Consider the following 21,192-nt stretch of genomic DNA (forward strand, 5'->3'; position numbering starts at 1 on the left):
AAATTTTAAAAAAACCCACCTAATTACTTCTTGTGGCCTGCGTATTCACAACGAGTACAAATAGCGATCCAGATTAACACTAGGCAATTTCCTAGGCAGATATTGACTTGGGACTATATTATGGGGGAGCACAGGCGAAGCACTGCTGCTTAGGCGAAGCACTGCTACTTCGGCGCAGAGATATCACGCAACACATGAAAACATCAACTCTATGTGAATACAGGTATAATATGGGTCGATCTATACATGCGTCATGATTAAAATAATCACTTACTCTGTGGACAGCTGTCCATTTGGTCCATTCGGCGTGTGGCGTTTTTTCCAGTTCACTTTGTCACACCGGAAAAAAAAATCGAGTACTGCAGAATGGATCAGCGCCGTGAAATCCTCTGTAGATGTGACACGACTTCGGGCACGCTCATCTTGATCTGACGTGTTGAGCCTGGTCATCAATGGCAAAAACATGTCCCACTCTCTACAGCACAGACACTCTATTTCCGTCGGCATAGATTGGCATATTCCCCCACATTCACACCACCAGTTCATGTTGGCTCTCATCCTCACGTCCTCAGGCTGTTGAGCGATCTCAACCTCCTCCTCCTGTCGTTCTATTTCCAAAGCACGCAGGTCGTCTTCTGTAAACTCTGGTTCAAATAGGTATGGTTCTGGTTCTTGACTGTCTGAGAAGTCACCCTCTTCGTCTCTCTCAAAATCAGCCATGTTCATCGCCATTCGTGTACTGTAAGGAAAATAGCCAGGCTGCTACTATTCACGCCGGTATGTTGACGGAAGTCGTGGGATTTCATGTGTTGCGTGATATCTCTGCGCCGAAGTAGCAGTGCTTCGCCTAAGCAGCAGTGCTTCGCCTGTGCTTCCCCATAATATAGTCCCAAGTCAATATCTGCCTAGGAAATCGCCTAGTGTTAATCTGGATCGCTATTTGTACTCGCTGTGAATACGCAGGCCACAAGAAGTAATTAGGTGGGGTTTTTTTTATTTTTTGATCACTTTTACTCAGGCCATGCTAGCTGGCAACAAAGGATTCCATTCATTGTGCTAAGCTAAGCTAACGCCGACCCAGTCAAACTAAAACAATGCATGCACTGACACAAAAATGCATTTGCCCACCTATCTAAATGTAGGAAATAATGTGAATAAGCCCTATTTCAAAAAACGGTGGAGTGTTCCTTTAAAGGCAAGGAAGAATGTTGAAGTGAGAACTGCTGATAATGATGAAGGAAATGATGAGCAGAGAGCTGCTGAATTGCCTCACACTAGTAAGAAGGGGAACCGTGTTCACATACCCAGAAAGAGGAAATCCATTCTTGCTGATCTTCCTGAGTTTAGTTCCAACCCTGCTCCAACACACATACTGTATCATATAGTTTACAAATATGCAATATGACTTGATAAGCTAGATCAGTTGTGTTTAATTAGGGTGAAAAATCTAAACTCTGAGGGGTTTGGACCTCTGGGAACTGAGTTTGACACCACTGGTTAGATGTTGTGGCACAATGCAGCATTACACAACAACTGTCCCGTCCGGTGTAGACACAGCATGAGTTATAATAACACATGTCTTGAGTTAGAAAATAGTAGTAATTACAGTAATAATTACAACTACTTATATTGAATAACCTATTTAAACTCGTAAATAATTTGTTTCTTGCTATTTTAATGCTATGAATAAGCCCACTGGAATCCTTGAAGGATTTTTTTTTATTTTTTGTATTGTCATGCACTTTTATGACAGTCCCTTAATTTGCCCAGCGACTCAGTGTAGCCAATTTAACAATTTAGTTGCTTGCAATTTAGCAATTTAGCAACTTTTTATTTGCTATTTTTAATATATTTTGATGAGTGACTCAAACCATAAAAAGGCACACAATTTCCCTAATTTACACAAAATGAGGAAACCAAAGATGCCTAGCACACATCTCATGTGAATTAAGTTAGCTGCTATTTACAATTGTTCAATTTAATAATTAATTGAATAACTGTTAATTTACGATACACGAGCTTGTACCTGCTATTGTCTTTTTTCAGGACATTATCTGTTATCTATGATCCATCTTCCATGGGGAATGAGGTGCCGATGCTGCCAGACTACCAAATCCCTGTGTAGTGTGTATCCGAAGAGCACAGTTTAGGATGAGAGAACAGAAGCGTCTAGAGTAACTGGCATATCTAGGCCACAAAACCTTGCAAATGTGTAGGGCGTGGACCACCCGCAGCATTGTAGATGTCCAGCATGGACGCACCTGCAAAGAAGGCCTTGGAGGCTGTCATACCCCGTGTGGAGTGGGCTTTAGCTCCCAACAGTGGGGGAAGACCAGAGGACTCATAGGTGGTGTTGATGGCCTTGACTATCCAACGGCTAAGAATCTGCTGTAACAAATTAGCTCAAAGTGAGATGTACATAATTAATCATAACAGGTTATTATTAACTACATTAATCTTCAGGAATTACTTGTAGCATTATATCATTAATAGTACAACAAAAAAATGATTTGTTCATCCACAGGGCGGACAATGTTAATCGTTTATTGACTCTAAGTCAAATTATTTCTCTGGCCACAATTTTTTTTGTTTACTACTAATACATTGCTCCCAGAGCATGTAACGAAACCGCAGTGTTAAAGTGACTTCATCCTGTGAGCAGCGAACACAGACAACCAGGTGTGAATACATATGGATGTTTATTAAACTACACTACAGGGGAACATATGTAACCCCTCTCTCCAGGGTCCTCTCTGACACTCCTTGCACTCGCTCCGAGTGGGGCTTGAACCCGGGTCTTCGGCATGGGAGGCGGATGCACTAAATGGCTAAATGGCTACAGCCAATAGCATCTGTTGCTAGTGCATCTCTTGAGATCAGGGAGTGAGGTTTACCTGCACAGCACTACTCGCCTCCTTTACACATAGAACATCTGACTAAACACAAACGTACACATATTAATGTAAGATTAATAAGGGAATTAACATCAATATAATTAAAAGAGGATTGAATTACAGTATAAAGTCAAATCAAACAAGGCTTTATTGAACTACTCTAATACACACAACGAAAACACACAAACATTCATTCAAACAGTGACAGAGAAAAGTGATGTTATTAAAAGAGGGTGAATGGAGTCCCAAGTGTCTAGCGTTAGACACTATTTCTTGACCACAACCTGAGAGAATCATCTACTAGCACTTTAATCTTAGTTTGTTTTCTTAATTAGATTTGCACCAGTTTCAGCCAGAATTAGGAGATATTGTATACTTGCGTTTGAATGCTCCATGTGGCTTTGGATGTGTTCCCTTCTTTAACAAAGTTGCTGGAGAGGGATTCTCTGGCGCTGATTGGCTGGCAGTCGGTGGATGATGCGTTCTGAGGGACAGCAATCGATGGTGAGTGGTTGGTTGGCTTTGCCGGATGGCGCTTCGTTCGCAAGACTTCCTGGATTGCGGGTTGCTATGCAACAGAGTTTTCTCTAAATCTGGAGTGACTCTTTCTTTGACAAAGTTCAGCGAAGGATCTTACGGAAGAATTGATGAGTTTTGAGTGAGCTCTTGGTGGTTTGAAGTGTACAAGCTGGACGATGGAAAGGTCAGCACAAAACATAAGCAAGAGCAAAGTCACTGCAAAAGCAGGGCAAAAAGCTTGGCAAAAAGCAAAGGCAAAAAACCTGTCATTGGGTTTTAAGCGTGTCCATCTGACCCGTCCTTCTTAGTGCGACAGCCAATCAGATATTGTCTTGGGCAGGACCTACGCCACGTTCTCCGGTTCTTGCATGTAATTACCGTAATGTCCACGTGATCGCGTGTGTCCAAACTCCTGAGAGTTTAGTTTAAACGCTTTAATAAGCAAACTTAATAGTTTAAATATGGTGCATCCTACACACATCTACTTTATATCAAAATTCTAGAAATCATTAACCCATCAAGTAGGTACCAAAATACATACTTCCCATAGTTGAGGTGGAAGTAAATAAGGAGTTAGCCGTGATAAGTGTTTAACACACAAAATTAACTTGAGAAATATAAAGCATGCATAATACAGAGAATACACATGTATGAGGCAACTTCTGGTGATAAGTTCCAAATAATACATTTGTTGAAAACAAGAGGCATTATTGTTTCTGACAGGCAGTTCGAAATACAAGGAGAGCTCATGTGAGACTAATATCAGTGCTTCACGTCAGTTCTTTCCCAAGCAGAAATGTATTTTTACAATACCGTAATACTGTAACCAATATAAATGATAAACAAAACACATTTTTATCAGTCAAAAATTAGATTCATATTCCATATTAACCAATGCAGTCAAAATCAAAGTCATGTGTTTATTGTGCTGTGGCAGATGCATGAATAAATTATATAAATAAATCCCTCTTGTCTCCAGGGCATATTCCATCCAATATTAGAGCTTGTCCATTATCGGGATGAGGGTTGAGATGAGAAAACTAATGTAACTATTATGTTAATACTGAGAAAGATGTTTTTTCAGATAAAAACCTACCAAAACACTAAATTATGGTAGGCTATTTCAACACACCCCTGGACACACAGTAACTTTTATGACAGTATATAACTACTTTAGAGGTCATTTAACTTATATTACATCATGTGATTTACAGTATATGGGGTCCAAAAGTCTCAGACCACAAGACAACATTTTGAATTTGTCAAAAAAAATTTTCATTACACATTACAACAATTTAATGAAAAGTTTGATTGCTGAATTGTATTGAATTGTACAAGTATTGTACTGCAGTATGGTTTGTCCTATATTTTTGCTAATCTTTTTTTTTTTTTTTTTCTGATGAGGATGTTATCAGGCAACTTTCAGTTTTAAATAAGTGTTTTTCAAGTGTGACAGTAGCAGATATATATAAGGCAGTCTTTGACCACATTAGGGCTGTGCACAGACATTTTGAGGGGCAGCAGTCCAAATCATGAAAAAGTGCACACAACCCCTAAAAAAAATTTTTATTGGTCGTGTTGTTTTTCTTGTTTCATGTTTCAACAGTTGTTACTTTTGTCCCGCTACAGTCACAAAAAGTATTTATTTTGTTCCAGTGCAAGCTATATTGTGAATTTCTGTGTCTTGCATCATTTCTTACAAATGTTAATGTCATATTATACCAAAAGAATATGTCTTAGTGAGGGTCAGAAAGACAGACAGAGGTCTGGTTTTATCCAGATGTTTATGAGAGGGTGTTTCTGGACATAGAGGAACATCTCTCTCTGGGCAGCTGCTACATCACATTTATATTTAGGTTTTAGCCATATCAGTGTTTCCAGATGTTTTAATGCACATTTTCAATTCATGCATAAAAACAACTGGATGGAAACATAAATAGTCCTGTTTAGAGTTTTTTTATTATGCTAATGTGATAAAAATTTTATATTGTGCATTCTGTATAATCTTTTTATTATTATATAAAAATACATTGAAATTTAAAATAAAAAAAAAATACAGTAAGGTTTTAAGACATCTGATGAAACTTAAGCTTAAATTTTAAATGAAAATATGAAAATGTAATTTAATGATTTTTTGCAAAGATACAGGACAAAATATGTTTGCAGTTATTTATTAACAAGGTCACAATCAGGTATACTAAAATAAGACAAACATAAAACAAACTAGCTTATATTGTTGTGTTACTTTTGACCCACCTGTGTGTTACTTTCGTCCCAACCGATGGGGTCGAAAGTAACAATGTTCAACTTATGTTCAAAGTGAAATTATACTGAAGTCTTTCTACATTTCTACAAAATACCACCTTGTATTGTTAGACCACACTTCTGAGTTACTGGCCACAGCAGAAATATATCTCTGTATACAACATTATTTTTTAAAATGAAGTTTTTCTGAAAAATGGTACTTCCGCCCCTGCTCTCCCCTAGTCTTTTTACACTATACACTTTTTATTATATAACTATGTAATGCTAGACAAATATCACACATTTTGCAGACTATTGTGCTCAGTTTGAATGAAATGTGTTATGTAATTGAAATGTGAAAGTCTTAACAATGTCTGTATGTGTATTTGCAGAATAATGTTTGCGATGTCACTGCACTGCACTGATAGCCCCAAACACTAGTTTTAATCAAATACAATTTCTTAAAACTATATTTAATAGGTAGAAACAAATTGAGCTATTTTATTTTACGTACAGTAAGTGACGCTACACTTTAAAGGCAGCAGGCGGCAGTCATGACTCATGAGAAATACAAGGACGTAGCCTACTTTCACTTTCACCTTCGGCTATAGGTCTACGTCTTTTCTCCAGACAGATTTTGTCGCACTTTTATAACCTGTACTATGTGAACCTGTGAAAAAACACATGAAATAGGTATGTAAACATATATGATGTATTTGAGCATTGTTATGTGTTGAATATGTTAAATAAATTAGGCTATTTGAGAAAGCGTTCGTCATGCAAATTCGAAAGTGCACTCGGAGACTTGATCAGACATATTTTGAATCAGTAAACAGGCCTTAATATTATGGATATTGTTTGCGAATGAACTAAAAGCACATGATGAACTATTCAGTGCGCGTCGTGACAGATAGGCTGTATCTTTTTTTAAATGAAGCTTTTGAAAGCGCTTTTTACTCGAAAATACATATTAAAACTAATGCAGTCGAGAAAGACAAGCAACCGATCATGCTAGAAAACAATCACGTGACGTCAGAATGAGGGTGGAACCCCTGCGTAGTGACTCTTTCTGTTGATGGAGTGTGTTGTTTGTTATCAATTAAAAACCATCAAACGTACTTTTTGGAGAGACACGTAGGTGTCCTAAAAGAATTACAACCTTATGCTCTTTACAGGTTCTAGCAAATATATTGTAATGCGCTCTTATTAATTTCTCGTTTTGTAGACCAAACTGTGCACACACAGTCTCATATGATAAAAAGTAATTTATTTGTATGATATTTCATTTCTGATTTTTTTTTTTTTTACAGTTTGTGTAAAATAGGTAGTACAACAATACCGTGAATAAATAAAATTAAATCTGTGTGCTTACTATTTCATGCATTATTTTTAGCGGGATGCTGCTGGATTGGTTTGAAAAGTTCATGACCTTCAGAGGTAAGTTTCATTTTGATTTGTTTTAAATAAAATTTAAAGAATGGTTTTTATAATGCTACTTCTATGTCCTGTATTGTTTTAATGGTACAGTAAGAATAAAACTTAACATTTTCTCACACTCATGTCATTCCAAACATGTATAACTTATGCAGATCTAAGATACTATTTTGTTCATGAATATTTTTAATAACTTCCTATTTTTATTTTTCTATTTTCTGTATTAGTAATTTTGTTACTTTTTGTCATTCTTTATAGTTTTTTTTAAGTCTGTGTAAATTTTAATAATTTTATTTCAGTTTTAGTTGTTTTAGTTGCATCAGTTTAAACTAACTGAAAATTTGAAATGCTGACAACTAGCTGAAATAAAATAAATAAACTTTTTAAATATTTTATTTTATTTCAGTTAGTTAATTTATTTCAAGTAACAAAACATGTTTTATTGTAAAATATTTATGTTGTTATTTCTGAACGTTTCTTTTTCTTTAATAGGATAGCATATCCTGAATTCTTCAACCCCTGTGACTGTTATATTGAAGATGGCATCAGTCAAAGTGAAACCACGGAGAAGACTGAGCTTAGACAGTCCACCTAATCGTGAGTTGACACACAATTCAGAACATTTAAGCAATTATGATTTACTTGATTAACAATGAAATATGTTCTAACTTCATCTCACAGTGAGCAGAGAAACACCACTGAGGATACTGGTCTTTGGTGACTCAAGTCAGAATCAGATCTCCCTGACACGGTCTGTGCTGGGACAAGACGTCTTTACCAGAGATGAAGTCAATATTTCAGCTACCAAGAAAAATTCAGGGGTTGTTCAGGAGAGAAACATAACACTAGTCAATGCACCAAATCTTCAAGATAATGCCTTGCCGGACAGTATACTTCATAAGGAGCTCAGGAAGGCAGTTTGTTTCTCATGTCCAGGTCCTCATGCTGTGCTGTTCGTTGTAGACCCATTTAACTTGACCTCTAACACCATGAAGCCTATGGTTCACTTCTTTGGGGAACATGTCTTGAGGCACACATTGATTGTTTTATACCATGAGAGAGGCATGAGAGTTCTGTCCATAGAAGATGAGGTAAAAAAGAATAAGAGCTTTAGAGAGCTTGCTGAGAAATGTAGCCAGAACTACCTCTTCTTCAATGGAGAAGTAAACTGGACTGAGGGTAGCCAGACTCAAGCATTGCTCACCAAGGTGGATGAGATGGTCTCGGAGCATGGAATGTTCTCAAACATGGAATTTAAGGATGCTGAAAAAAGAATTCAGAAAGAGGAGCGTTTCATCAAAAAATCTAAGGAGAAAGAGATCAGGGAGACATTGAAGACTCTGGAGAACCAACATTCAGGAGAAGCGCTTGCCAGTGAGATCCTGAAGTATGAAGAAAAGATACAGTCGGAGTGCCGAGAAAAAGCAGAGCTGGTTGTTGCAGACAAGCTTGGATTCACGGTTAGATTTGTTGATTATGCTGTTGCAGTCGGAAAAGGTGCATTTGTTGGCGCACTTCTGGGATTTGCAGTAGGATATGAAGGAATGGCAGCTGGAGCTGCTATTGGTGCTGGTCTTGGTGCTGTGTTTGGGGGTGCAGCTAATGCAGCATGGAGCTACATTTACAAATCCTTCACAGATGCCCACTAATGGATAAGGTGTGACAAAAAATCAGCGATTTTCTGAATGCATCGCAATTCTCTCTGCAATTGACTCTGAGGATATTTTTTTAACAGCAGATGGCACTGTCTGCTTTAGAAAAAGTACTCTGCTCGGTTCCAGTTCTGTACACACACACACCACTTGAATCTAAAATAATCATTCATAAAGTTCTTAAAGACTGAAGCAAATTACAAGAGTGGTCACAGTGGACTGTGTTTATTTAATCTTGCATCATACATAAAAGCTGAGGTGCAAGTACATTTAACCACTTACATCACTCAGTCCTCACTTCTTTCGTGAGGATTCGAGTGTGCGATAGCCCTGGAGCACCACCTGCTGTTGAAAACTAAGCTCAGAATCGATTCCAGAGAATCGCGATAAATTTGGAAAAATCACAATAAATGATATCTCAAAATTTGTGGGTGATTCAATCCGATCTCATGGCAATTCGTACATATTTTACAAGGTGGCTTATTCGTACGAACTCGTACGACCAACCTCATACAATTTCATATGATTTTAGCAAGCAAAATTGTATGTATTTTACGAGTTGCACAATTCGTATGAATTTGTACGAATTACCTACACCTAACCCCTCCCCTAAACCTAACCGTTAGGCAATCGTATAAAAGTGAGGTTGTACAAATTTGTACGAATAAGACACCTCGTAAAATACGTACGAATTGGTCGTGAGATAGCGTTGGATTTGTCGCTAACTATAATTAAGCAATATTTTGAGTAGTGTGTTTTTGTGCTGGTACCATGGCTGGTTTAGACCTGTTATGAATAAATAAACATGACACTAAAACTGTTAGTAGTTGGTGGTAAATCCCTTAATAAGGGATTCATGGAATCATTCATTCAAATAATTCATTCAAAATGGCTGGTTTATTTAGAAATGAGCTGCCTGTCTTTATGATTCATTCAAAAACATATTAATTCAGGAACTAAACCTTGCAGTTTTGCCCTGAGAGACACAAACGTTCTGCTCCGGCTTTGTTTTGAAATGATTATAATAATTGAAAATATTGTGTCTACAGTTTCACTCAGTATTAACTTCTTGTTTTTGTGAACTGTTGTTAATAAGAACTTTTGTGATAACACTCGAGCGCTAATATTCATGAAAATGTCAATGTGATTTTTCATCATATCATATAAATATAAATAACATAATATTAAATATAAATAACAATCCATATGGGTATATTTTGAATACTTTTGGTTACAGTGTTCCTCTAGCTCAAGTGGTAGAGCATTGCTTAACAAGCACAAGGTTGGGGGTTTTGTTTCCCCGGGAGCACATGATAATGATTGGTAAAAATTGATAGCCTGAATCCACTTTAAGTCACTTTGGATAAAAGCGTCTGCTTAATGCATAACTTTAGTTTAATTTTATTTTTGGACTTTCAAACTTTCTTTAAAAATTGTCTGTAAGTAAAGAAAGTAAGCCTTTTTTTTGTTATCCACTATGATACAATGAGGTTTTCTGGGGATGTAATAGGCTAGTCACTACATTTTCCGATGTTTGTCTTTGTGGGCAGCTACTGAGTTCCAGTCCTAGCTTAAGATCCATATCTTATTCTTTTCCTATTAAAAAAAATAATCATAAAAATTAAATTGTCTCCATTAGCAAAGCACAAACTATAAAAGCATAATTTGAACTAAATTTGAATTCAAAACATATAAAAATTGTAAAGCTGTTTATAAATCATGATGTGTAAGCGCCAATCAATCTTTAATGCTATAAAAGTGTTCTGACTCAATAATCTACAGCTGCCACATCTGACTGCGACATCTATACTGTATATAGATATTATTTTGTAATCAAACTTAAAATCATTGTCGCTGGTCTTGGTAAATAATTGCAAGTCATTTTGAATGCCTCTACGTCAAAAAAAATGATAAGGATTTTTGCTGAAATTGCTTTTTAGGGCATATCTAAACTTTTGGAAGGCACTGTGTGAATGTATTTTGAAAATCTTTACAGTTATAAACTAAATATGTTTGTACAAAAGATTTTATATGAGATGTTGTTTATATGTAAATAAATAAAATACGTAAACTATTTTGTTGTATGAAATTTGTTGTATAATGCTGTACATTTCATATTTTGTCTAAATTAGTAATGAAATCCACTTCACTTTAAAGCTATTTGAGTCTATTTATGATCTGGTAAGGTGTGTGACTCGGTGTAAAGTTCAAGGCATTGTCTGGCTCCTCCCCCTGCTGGAAACACACCTATGTACTTTATGCTCTAGTTCACTTTATGAGACTCACTGTAGGAGACGTGAATGACTCTCTTCATCTGCTGAAGTACAGGTAAGATCCAGTGAGATTTCCATTAACTATTGTCCTGTAACTTTACCTGTTAGCTCACAATGTAAAGGATAACGGGCACAATACAGCTTTTTAAAAAGATGATACAAAAAAAAAGTGGTCAGTTTGAATGATGTAATTCTATAATACAATTATATTTAGAAACACACAGTTCATTTTTAAGTTAGACCTGTTACTAAATGTTTACAGTTGCCTTTTCCAAAACATGTCTGAAAATGATTCCCGAAACCTGCTAGATAAATATTTAGATTTGTCCTGATGACAACATGATGTTTCTGGTTGAACCCGTTCTTCTCCATACCACTCGCTCAACAGAGGCCTCTGAAGAGCCCCATTGCACTCAGTGGAATGCTACACAAACTCATTATATAAAGCATTTGCAAATATTTACATAGACACAATAGCTCAAGCTTTCCTTAGAAAGTCGAGTTATAGCTTATAAAGTGCACAGCATAAGGATTAAAATTTTATTTTTTAACTCTGGAATGTTGTGTTAAATAAGCCTGACAAGAATTTTCCATTCTCTTATCTTAGTTAATGTGTTTCTGTCCGTCATTAGTCACTTATTCATGGTTACTGGGACAAAACAGGCTAAACACATAGCCATATTATGTGAACCACTTTTATTCAGTTACTTGAAGTTATGAACTTAACTCACACACTGAAGGTGTTTGTAAGCCTCAAAAAGTCTTAGTTTGTAAATGAAGGCTTTAAAAGGTAACAAATTCTTGAGAGTAGTGCTAAAAAAATAATATCTCTCGCAGTATTTTTGTCTTGTTTTCTATTACAACTATCTAAACATTCTTAAAATTAAGATGCGCTTATACTTCAAATGCAAATATACTGTATCTCCTCGTGTTTTCTCAGCATTTTAACACGATTAATTGAGTTTATGCGTTAAACAAGAACAAACATCTGTCAGTTGAGGATGAAAACGTCTTTCCCTCTGAATTATGTTGATCTTTCTAACCCCATCGGCAGATATATCTTCCCATTTTAATCATAAACTCACTTAATTTGCTTCTCAAGTAACTTATTCTTGATTTACTATTAAAATTTTTAGACATTCATGCTGGAAAATGAAACAACAATTACATTTCCATATAGTATTTGGAAGCAGTAGTATCAAGCGTGATCTGTTTTTAAGTAATGGAGATCGGCTAGAAGTTGTGTTTTTAATGTTGGCAAAACAACTCACTGATATTTACATTTAGAGGTCATATTGATATATTGTGGTCCCTTCAATTCATAAAATTTTCTTTGCTTGATTTTAAAAGGTTCTTTAAAAGGGGTTTAAATGTATCTTCATACAGTAAATCTTGCAGAAAACCTGTTGTAAAAGAGGAGGATTTTGAAATGAACTTTCCTCTTGTCAGTGGACTTTATTCATTTGATAGATGGTTGATTTATGTGGACGTTTTGTTACGCTGTGCTCTCTCAGGAATGGAATCTACCATGAGTCTCCTGTCCGAGAAGCACTTCCTGTGCTCTCTGTGTGAGGAGATCTTCAGTAACCCAGTGACAACGCCCTGCGGACACAGCTTTTGTAAAGCATGTCTCCGTGTTTACTGGAGCCGCAGCGGGTCAGACGAGTGTCCGCTCTGTAGGAGGGCCTTTGGCTCCAGACCACATATCAGCGTGAACCGCATACTGGCGGACGTCACTGAAAACTACAGGAAGACACGCTTGGCTGCTAAATCCAAGTTCTTCAGTATGGATGAACTTCAGGATGAACCTGTGAGTACTTTCATTAAATAAATAAATAAATAACTAACTAAATGTATACTCCCATTTATTATACTAAATATGTGTATGTTTCTGAAGGAACTTATGCTAACCAAGGCTGTATTTATTCAATCAAATATATAGAAATACAGGCAAATGATACAATTTAAAATAAAAATTTATATTTGAATATATTTAACATTTGTATTTCATTCCTGTGATGCAAAGCTGAATTTCCAGCCTCATTACTCCAGTCTTCAGTGTCACATGATCCTTCAGAAATAAGTCTAAAATACTGATTTGCTGCTCAGTAAACATTTCTTGTTATTATCTGTTGAAATAAGCTGTGCTGCTTAATGTTTTTGTGATTTACTACACAATGTAAATTAAGGAGATTTAATGATTAACACAACATTTCTAAAAAGAAAATAAAAACAAAAACGTAACAATTTGGTGGTTTTGTTCTTTACTCTTCAGAAAAATGCAGGAGAGGTGCAGAAAATGATTCAGGAAAGATTTCAGAAGATTGAGAAACTTCAGAATTCCTTAAAGCTCCTAAAGGTTTGTGACCGATTGCTACTCTGTGAATAAAACCATCACCACAATTAATATTTAAATAAATAAGGATAGGGATAAGGATTTTTTTTTTTTTTTTTATTGGGCCATTTCTAAAAGAAAACCTGTTCTTCCTCCAAACAGAGCACATGTCTTCGGGAGGTTCAGGAAAGCCAAAGGGTGTTTTCTTTTCTGTTGAGCACCTTAGAGAAGAACCATAAACTGGTAGTGGCTGCTGTTGAGCAGAAACAAAAAGAGGCAGAGAAAAGAGTGGAAAGGCTTGTAAAAGACCTGGAGAAAGAAATGCTTGAACTGGAAAATGGACAAACCAACCCTGAGCACTTGGATGACAAGGAGCGTCTTAAAAAGGTAACCGTGTTTAATTTCTCTCTTGATAAGACATTATGTTTTAATGTTTCTTTATGGCGTTTCACATGCTAGATACAAAAATCACATTACCTTTTGTCAATCATTAACAGTGCTCATGAAAATAAAAAATAATCATCTTTAAACAGCTCACACAACTACTGATTTCTGTTCCCAAAAGTCAAGATCACATTAAAAATAGTCAATATGACTTGTGTGTAATATTCAAAGTCTTGTGAAATCATGTAATAAGTGAAGAACAGATTGAAATAATAGTATAGTCATACAGATGTGGACTGACTTGAGGACAAACAAATAATGACATAATTTTACATTTTATGAAGTTTTCCTTTTAGTGAGTATTGCGTAGTATAGAATAACTGACGTATTTTCATCTCCAGAGCTTCAGTGATATACCGCGTGCGATGAGAGACTGGTCTAGAGTCACACTGGAGACTGATCCTTGTGTTGGCTTCACCAGGCAGGCTGTGGTGGACTTCATGGATACAGTCACGATGGAAGCTAGAAGACTGTCTAAAGCTGGTACGACTGCATGATTCAAATAATGCTGCAGTATTCATAATTCATAATACACAGTATCCAGAATTCATCATTCTAACAGCTTCTTCTGTTAATCATGCTTATGCTTTTTTAGCATTTAAAACATTAATGTTTCCATGTTCTGGGGTCAAAAGCTGTACAAGTTTAGTGTATGACCACATTTTGCTTCTTAAAAGAGCATAAATGGTGACAATACATCCACGCCAGTACGTGGCAGAATAAGGTCTAAGACCATGGTGGAATTGGACAGTGAAACTATATAAATCTATAGAACAAATATGTTCATGTTTCAAAAATAAACATATATATATATATATATATATATATGTTTATTTATATATATATACATACACACACACACACACAGTGCTGGGTGTACATGTTATATCCAGTACGTTTACTGGATTGTTAACTAAGTATGTTAACTGGATTACATAATCATATTGAAAAGGAAATAAAGTACTTGTGAGTAGATTATAGTACATTTTAAAATCTCCATAATCAGATTATAGTTACTTTTAAATATTATTCACACAATCGCAGTAAATTATTCATAATTTATGGATGCCTCAATTTTTTTTTCTTTGTAAATCTTTCTAAATTAGCCTAACAGTTATATTCCATGAGACTAATAATTATGTTAATGTAAAGTTACTAAACAGTACCGATGCATAGCTGTGAAATAGTGTGGCTTATCCAGTGACCTCCACTAAATATTTATAATGGAAGCCTGGACAAAATTATTTCAAGCCTGAAAGAATTTAACCATGTAATGTTAGTGTTCATGTTTATTAATTTTTGTTCATGTAATGTAAGGATCCCCAAGGTTTTGTCAATTTTATGATTTTATTAATTATTAGCTCTGTACACGATGATCAAATTCAAGATAAACAAGTTAGGTCAAAAGTAATGTAATCAAAAATGAGATTACATAACTTAATATGTGCAATTCAGATTATGTCACATGCTACAATTTTTGTCATATAAATTTGTAATCAGCAATTGGATTATAGTAATCTACCCAGAACTGTAGATATAGATAGAGAGAGAGAGTGGGAGGATATATATATATATATATATATATATATATATATATATATATATATATATATATATATATATATATATATATATATATATATATATATATATATATACACACAAACACACAAACACACACTTTTGAATGCGTGCAAATGGAGAAAAGTGTGGCATAATTAGCAGATAACGGAATAAGCTAACTCACCAAACTTTTGATCCTTCGAGAGCAGTTTAAATGTGAATGTTGAAGAACCTAATTTTTCTGTGATTTATGTTTCATTTGAAATTTGCTCTTTTTCAGAACTGAAGAGGCTGCAGAAGTACTCAGGTGTGTTTTCATGAACATTTAGCATTGTTTTCATAGAATTTGTTTTGTGTCACTGTCTTCTCTGGAAAGCCAATCGTCCGTCTTTCTTTTCAGTTGAAGTAAATCTGAATCCTAGGACAGCTCATGCTTACCTCTACATCTCTGAGGACAGGAAGGAGGTCAGACATGCGAATAAGCGACAAGAGGTCCCAGAAAACCCCAAAAGGTTTGACCGGGTGGCTAACGTAATGTCCAAGGAAGCCTTCAGCCATGGAAAGCATCTTTGGGAAGTGGAGGTTGGCGACAAGACTGACTGGGATCTGGGAGTAGCCAAACAATCTGTCAACAGAAAGGGGAAATTTACTATTTGTCCAGCCAACGGCTTCTGGATGCTTAGCTTAAAGAATGGCACCCAGTACATCGCTAACACATCCCCTCCAACTTTCTTCAGCCTCAGTCACAAACCTAAAAGACTGTCCATTTACCTGGACTTTGAGGAGGGACGTGTGTCTTTCTATTGTTTGGATACCGGGACTCATCTCTACACTTTCAAAGATACTTTCACAGATAAGCTCCACCCCATCTTCAGCCCGGGACGACCCCACGGGGAAAAGAACACTGCTCCCCTTATCATCAGCAGCAGCTGCTGCAGCATCTGAAGCAATATGCTAGCTCTTACTGCCCCTTCTCTGTCTTTACCATTGCCATCATAGGATGCACTTAATTATTTATTAAATTAAATGTGCACTTATAAATATGTTTAAATGCAATAGAAATGACATCATATTTTTTGTTTACTATAATGTATAGTCACTATGCTCGGCAGTACATTTTAACCATATTTAAAAATAAGATCATTATTAAAAAATATACAGTATAAACCTGTGTCAGCTAAATGCATATTAATTTAAACTATAATAAATGCTCATGTAATTGTTTTAGTAACAATAATTTAATCGTTAAAATCTTTTTTAAAGTATGCTAACATGTACTTCTTTTTAACAAGGGACCACATAGCAGCATGCTCAGAAACACTCATTTTAGCAGTTTGTAATTTAAATTAACAAAATGATCTTATTCAATCTTTAAAAAAAGTTTCTAATCCAAAATGTACATTAGCTATAATTTTTGTACTTATTTATTCCTTAAATGTTATTTATAACTTTACACATATGCCATTGTCATGGGACATGAAAGTCAGACGTAACTTGTTTTCACTCTGTGAACTTCTATGAAAGCAAATGAAAGGTCGTAAGAATTCACTTCAAGGAACAAGAAGGCAAAGGATGAAAAAGAGGACTAGATGGATTGGAGATGGAGGAACGCGAGGGCGAGAGAACAGCGAGTCATTGTGCTAGTACACCAGGCACTGGGAGACACACTCAGGACACATTAACGCATTCACACACTGACACGAACGCGCAGATAAGCGCGTGCTTCTGCCCACCGCTGCACAGACCCGAGCTGACATCCCAGAGGGCAGCACTTCACTCCTGTCCTTGCCACTGAAACTTACAACCGAAGTTACATTCACTCAAGCTGAGCCTCTTCAGAGGTCTGAATCTATAGGTCTAACATCCATCACAGGTTTATGGCATTTCGGGTCAAGCTCTGCATCCAGATCGAAGGTACCCAACCCGAGAAGGTGGAGGACTAGCAAATTGTGCAAGGAGTTAAACTTCAGAGACCCTGTTGACGTCCATCAGGTAACAACAATTTCAGTCATTTATAATGGAAATCAGAAGATCAGTTCAGTAAATAACTTACTAAGAGAACTAACAACTATGTCAGGCTATTTTTCAATGTGTGTGTTTGAAGTTTATGCTTAAAGCTGAATACTTATGAAGCGCTGTCACAGCAGCATTCAGAATCGACATAAACAGACTCAAGCCTGCTTGGCCCACTCTGAATGTGTCAAAGAAAGCTTCTTGTGTCCAGAGGCTCCTCATGTTTTTTCTGAGATAATCCACTCACCCCACAGGCGTAGCTCTACGCCCACCACAGTGTGAAAAGAGCCCATTCTCTCAGATGTATGGTAAATCCAGTAATGCTCACTGTACATAACAGTGCCCACATATTTATGTATAAAACCACATGAATATTTAAAGTAATGTTCTGGGTTACAAATTAAACTGCATAAACAGCATTATGTGGCATAATGTCGATTACCACAGAAATTCATACAAAAAAAATAAATAATGGTAGGATACAATAGAACAACTGGTTTTATACTATGAGATTTAAGTCTTGATTTTCACAAGTTCGAAGTGGAAAGCAAATATGTGCTTGTTCACATGACATTTACATTGCAGATCCCCGAGAGATACTGCCTCTAGGTGAAATGTGAATTCACTGAGAAAGACCTCAGCAATGACGGACACTTATGTAGCATGAAAACAACATCATGAAAACAACATCAATCCAATGACTTTGGATGTGTACTTAGTGTGTGGGCAGCATTATACATTACACTTGTTACATGTGACTAGTGTGATAAATCTCTTACTGACCTCATCTTATAATCTTTCTGTAATCTAATCTTTCATCTTCTACGTCATAACCACGTAACACCACTAAACCGGACAAACGACATACTGCATGTGTTAATTCCAGAAGGTGGCTTTTTACCTGGACCAAAAATATATTCAAATGACAGGAACGATCTCCAAAACAAATAACCAGGCGTTCATCCACCTTAAAAAAAAAAAAAAGTAATTCCACCACAACGTCAATTTTGGCAACTGTCAGTTCACATAATAAACACGTTTACTATGTAATACATAAGCACATTAACTAAAACATAAAATGCTTCACTGTTTTAAACACAGGTTGTTGTAACCACAAGTTTTAAAACAAACTGATATTATAAAGTAGTAAATGGTACCTTTAGGGCTATAATAGCTTGTCACCGGGATAGTCCCCTGAAAGGGACATCTTTGTACCTTATCTTCCCCTAAACAGTTCATAGTAGTAGGCTACCTTTCTGGTACTCTAAGGAACTTAAATGCACCTTTTATAAGTAGATAAGAAACAAAGTTGTCCCTTTGAGGGTCCTACACCGGTGACATGCAAATTTAGCACATTTTCTTGCAGCGTATGCCACAAAAGCTATATTCAATAGAGCTTAACCCAGGAATGTCCTATAAGAGCTCCTGTAGGGCAAGCTTCAAACGAACCTTACTTCTAACCCCAGTTAAACACACCTGTACCAACTACTCAAGGTCTTATATAATAATATAAAACATATAGGCTGGTGTGATTGAGCATGTTGGAACTAAATTCTACAGGACATCAGCCCTCCAGGTGCAGGACTGGAAATACCAGGCTTAACTTGAGCCCAAAACTTCTTTTTAAGACAGGTTTGTCCAATCCTGCTCCTGAGGGCCACGTTCCTAAAGAGTTCATCTCCAAAACAACTGCTTAGACTTTTACAGTGACCTTGAAGACCTTGATTAGTCAGGTTCAGGTGTGTTTGATTATGCACAAGATTGATGGAGCAAGATTCTACATGATAGCTTTAAGGTCATTAATAATTTAGGAGTAAGTCAAGAATGCAAGACCTGTTGGGATGTGTTTAGAAGTGTGTATACTGTAACAACATGCAGTACCTTTATCTAACTATCACACATTCATTTGTTCCAATCTTTAGGTCCACTTGTCAGTCTACACTCTTCCTTTATCGGATCTCACGTTGGAAGTTTCCGCATTTCTCGCCGACGTTGAAGTGTATCGAAGGTTTCTGTCTCTGCCATCCATCAAACGCTTCCAAGTGATCATTCTTGGAAAAGATTAATCATGGCAACAACCGGCATGCAGCTTCTCGGCCTGGTCCTGTCAATCATAGGCTGGGTGGGCGGGTTCCTGGTGTGCACCCTGCCCATGTGGAGGGTCACGGCCTTCATCGGAAACAACATTGTAACGGCGCAGATCACATGGGAGGGCCTGTGGATGAATTGCATCTGGCAGAGCACAGGGGAGATTCAGTGCAAGGTGTATGACAGCCTGCTGGCTCTTCCTAGTGACATGAAGGCCGCCCGGGGTCTGACGGTTCTCGCTTTGCTCATCTGCACCCTCGCGCTCACGCTGGGTGTTCTGGGTATCAAGTGCACCGAGTGCGTGGGCCTCCCAAGCCTCAAGGCGCGTTTGGCACGAGTGTCCGGCGTGCTATTTTTCATCGCAGGGTTCCTCATTCTCATACCCGTCTGCTGGACGGCTCATTCCATCATCAGGGATTTCTATGACCCCTATGTGGCAGCTCCTCACAAACGTGAGCTTGGCCCCGCGCTCTACCTGGGCTGGGGGGGTTCGGCTTTGCTGTTGATCGGTGGATCGCTCCTCTACACAGGGTCCAGTCCCCCTGGGATTCCCTCTTCTCCTACATTTAGCAGCGACGAGAGCGGCCCACGTCGAGCGGGCGGAGCAGCCCAGGTCAAGGGTTATGTTTAATGACCAGCCGTGACAGGCCAGTCCCCGAAAGCCTTCTCTGCTAGAGTTTCCCATTGTGATAGATTCAAGTTAATTTTAATCTATTTTTTATCATTCAGAATATTTCTGTAGTCTGATGGAGGTAGTGAATAGAAATGTGAAATCAAGTGCCCTTGCCACCTCTAATGTCCACTTATAAGTCTGTCTTTCTCTGTATTTGACTGTTATGTTATTCAATAATAAAACCTTAAATCCTTTATAGTGTCATTTCTGATTTTTTTTTTTTTTTTAGAACTGTCTGTTTATGCAGATGACCGATGATGTCACTCATGTTACTTAAAGGAATAGTTCACCAAAAATGAATATTCTGTCATTATTTTTCTCACCCTCATGTTCATCTAAACCTGTTTGTCTTTGAAACACAGCTGAAGATTTTTTTCAATGAAACCTTAGACATTTATTTCTATCCCTCTACTGAAGGGCATTACACAAACAATTCTAAACGTTTCTAAGATATTAAAGAAATCTTAGATTTTGCAAAAAATTTAATGTGATTATGAGACACAATAACAGTATGGTTTAGCATATTTGGTGTGCTCTATGTATGTGTTTTGATCAAAGTTTATATGTGTGAATAAAAGGCTAAATAAAATGTATTCATTAAGTGATCTTTTTTCAAGAAGATTGGATTTATCCATTCATATGGATTACTTTTAAAAGGTATTCATGAAATTTTGAATTGTCAAAGTTTTGGTGGGATGGACGTTTTAATGGAAGGACAGAAATCTCTCAGGTTTCATTTAAAATATCTTCACTTGTGTTTATAAAGGAAATATGGTCTTATGGTATTGTAACGATGTGATGCTGAAAAATGTATGATTTTTTTTTAGGTGAACTTTCCCTTTAAGTTCACCTTTAACCCCTTTAACATACTGAACATTAAATGTATAAACTATTTGAAAGATACAACTTAAAAATAGTAGTCCCTAAAAGGATTATTCACCCAAAAATCCAAACTGCCAATTACATTTCCTCACCCTCATGCCACTGTATGACTTGGTTTCTTCACAAAACTGATATTTTTAGGACCAGGGTAACCACTGCCAAATACTTGAAAAATCAA

At 36.7% G+C, this 21,192-nt stretch overlaps 3 protein-coding genes across 4 annotated transcripts; all 3 read left to right on the plus strand.

The window, feature by feature from the left end:
* The first annotated feature begins 6,230 nt into the window (after positions 1-6,230).
* si:dkey-120c6.5 (GTPase IMAP family member 7) lies at positions 6,231-10,817 on the plus strand. 2 transcript variants are annotated; one of them, XM_052551701.1, is made up of 4 exons: positions 6,231-6,350; positions 7,051-7,094; positions 7,584-7,688; positions 7,773-10,817. In XM_052551701.1, exons 3-4 carry the CDS (start codon positions 7,631-7,633, stop codon positions 8,738-8,740), a joined length of 1,026 nt encoding a protein of 341 aa, XP_052407661.1. In that variant the 5' UTR covers positions 6,231-6,350; positions 7,051-7,094; positions 7,584-7,630; the 3' UTR covers positions 8,741-10,817. The 2 variants fall into 2 exon arrangements, with proteins under 2 accessions (XP_052407661.1, XP_052407662.1); XM_052551702.1 differs by lacking the exon at positions 7,051-7,094 and having other exon boundaries at positions 6,233-6,350.
* Positions 10,818-10,945: 128 nt separating this feature from the next.
* On the plus strand, positions 10,946-16,314 carry btr02 (bloodthirsty-related gene family, member 2). The gene is made up of 7 exons (XM_052551700.1): positions 10,946-11,071; positions 12,531-12,826; positions 13,292-13,375; positions 13,514-13,738; positions 14,137-14,278; positions 15,639-15,665; positions 15,759-16,314. Exons 2-7 carry the CDS (start codon positions 12,533-12,535, stop codon positions 16,301-16,303), a joined length of 1,317 nt encoding a protein of 438 aa, XP_052407660.1. The 5' UTR covers positions 10,946-11,071; positions 12,531-12,532; the 3' UTR covers positions 16,304-16,314.
* A 3,122-nt stretch (positions 16,315-19,436) lies between these two features.
* Positions 19,437-20,326, plus strand: cldnk (claudin k). The gene has a single exon (XM_052551703.1). It carries the CDS (start codon positions 19,440-19,442, stop codon positions 20,088-20,090), a length of 651 nt encoding a protein of 216 aa, XP_052407663.1. The 5' UTR covers positions 19,437-19,439; the 3' UTR covers positions 20,091-20,326.
* The last annotated feature ends 866 nt before the right edge of the window (positions 20,327-21,192 follow it).

Source organism: Carassius gibelio, chromosome B3 (genome assembly GCF_023724105.1).
Source record: "Carassius gibelio isolate Cgi1373 ecotype wild population from Czech Republic chromosome B3, carGib1.2-hapl.c, whole genome shotgun sequence".
In the NCBI taxonomy this organism is placed as follows: Eukaryota; Metazoa; Chordata; class Actinopteri; order Cypriniformes; family Cyprinidae; genus Carassius; species Carassius gibelio.

Coding starts and splice junctions, on each gene's coding strand:
- si:dkey-120c6.5 (XM_052551701.1), top strand. CDS start 7,631: ATGGCATCAGTCAAAGTGAAACCACGGAGAAGACTGAGCTTAGACAGT. Junction 7,689..7,772: donor CTTAGACAGTCCACCTAATC/GTGAGTTGACAC, acceptor TTCATCTCACAG/TGAGCAGAGAAACACCACTG.
- btr02 (XM_052551700.1), top strand. CDS start 12,533: ATGGAATCTACCATGAGTCTCCTGTCCGAGAAGCACTTCCTGTGCTCT. Junction 12,827..13,291: donor ATGAACTTCAGGATGAACCT/GTGAGTACTTTC, acceptor TTTACTCTTCAG/AAAAATGCAGGAGAGGTGCA. Junction 13,376..13,513: donor ATTCCTTAAAGCTCCTAAAG/GTTTGTGACCGA, acceptor TCCTCCAAACAG/AGCACATGTCTTCGGGAGGT.
- cldnk (XM_052551703.1), top strand. CDS start 19,440: ATGGCAACAACCGGCATGCAGCTTCTCGGCCTGGTCCTGTCAATCATA.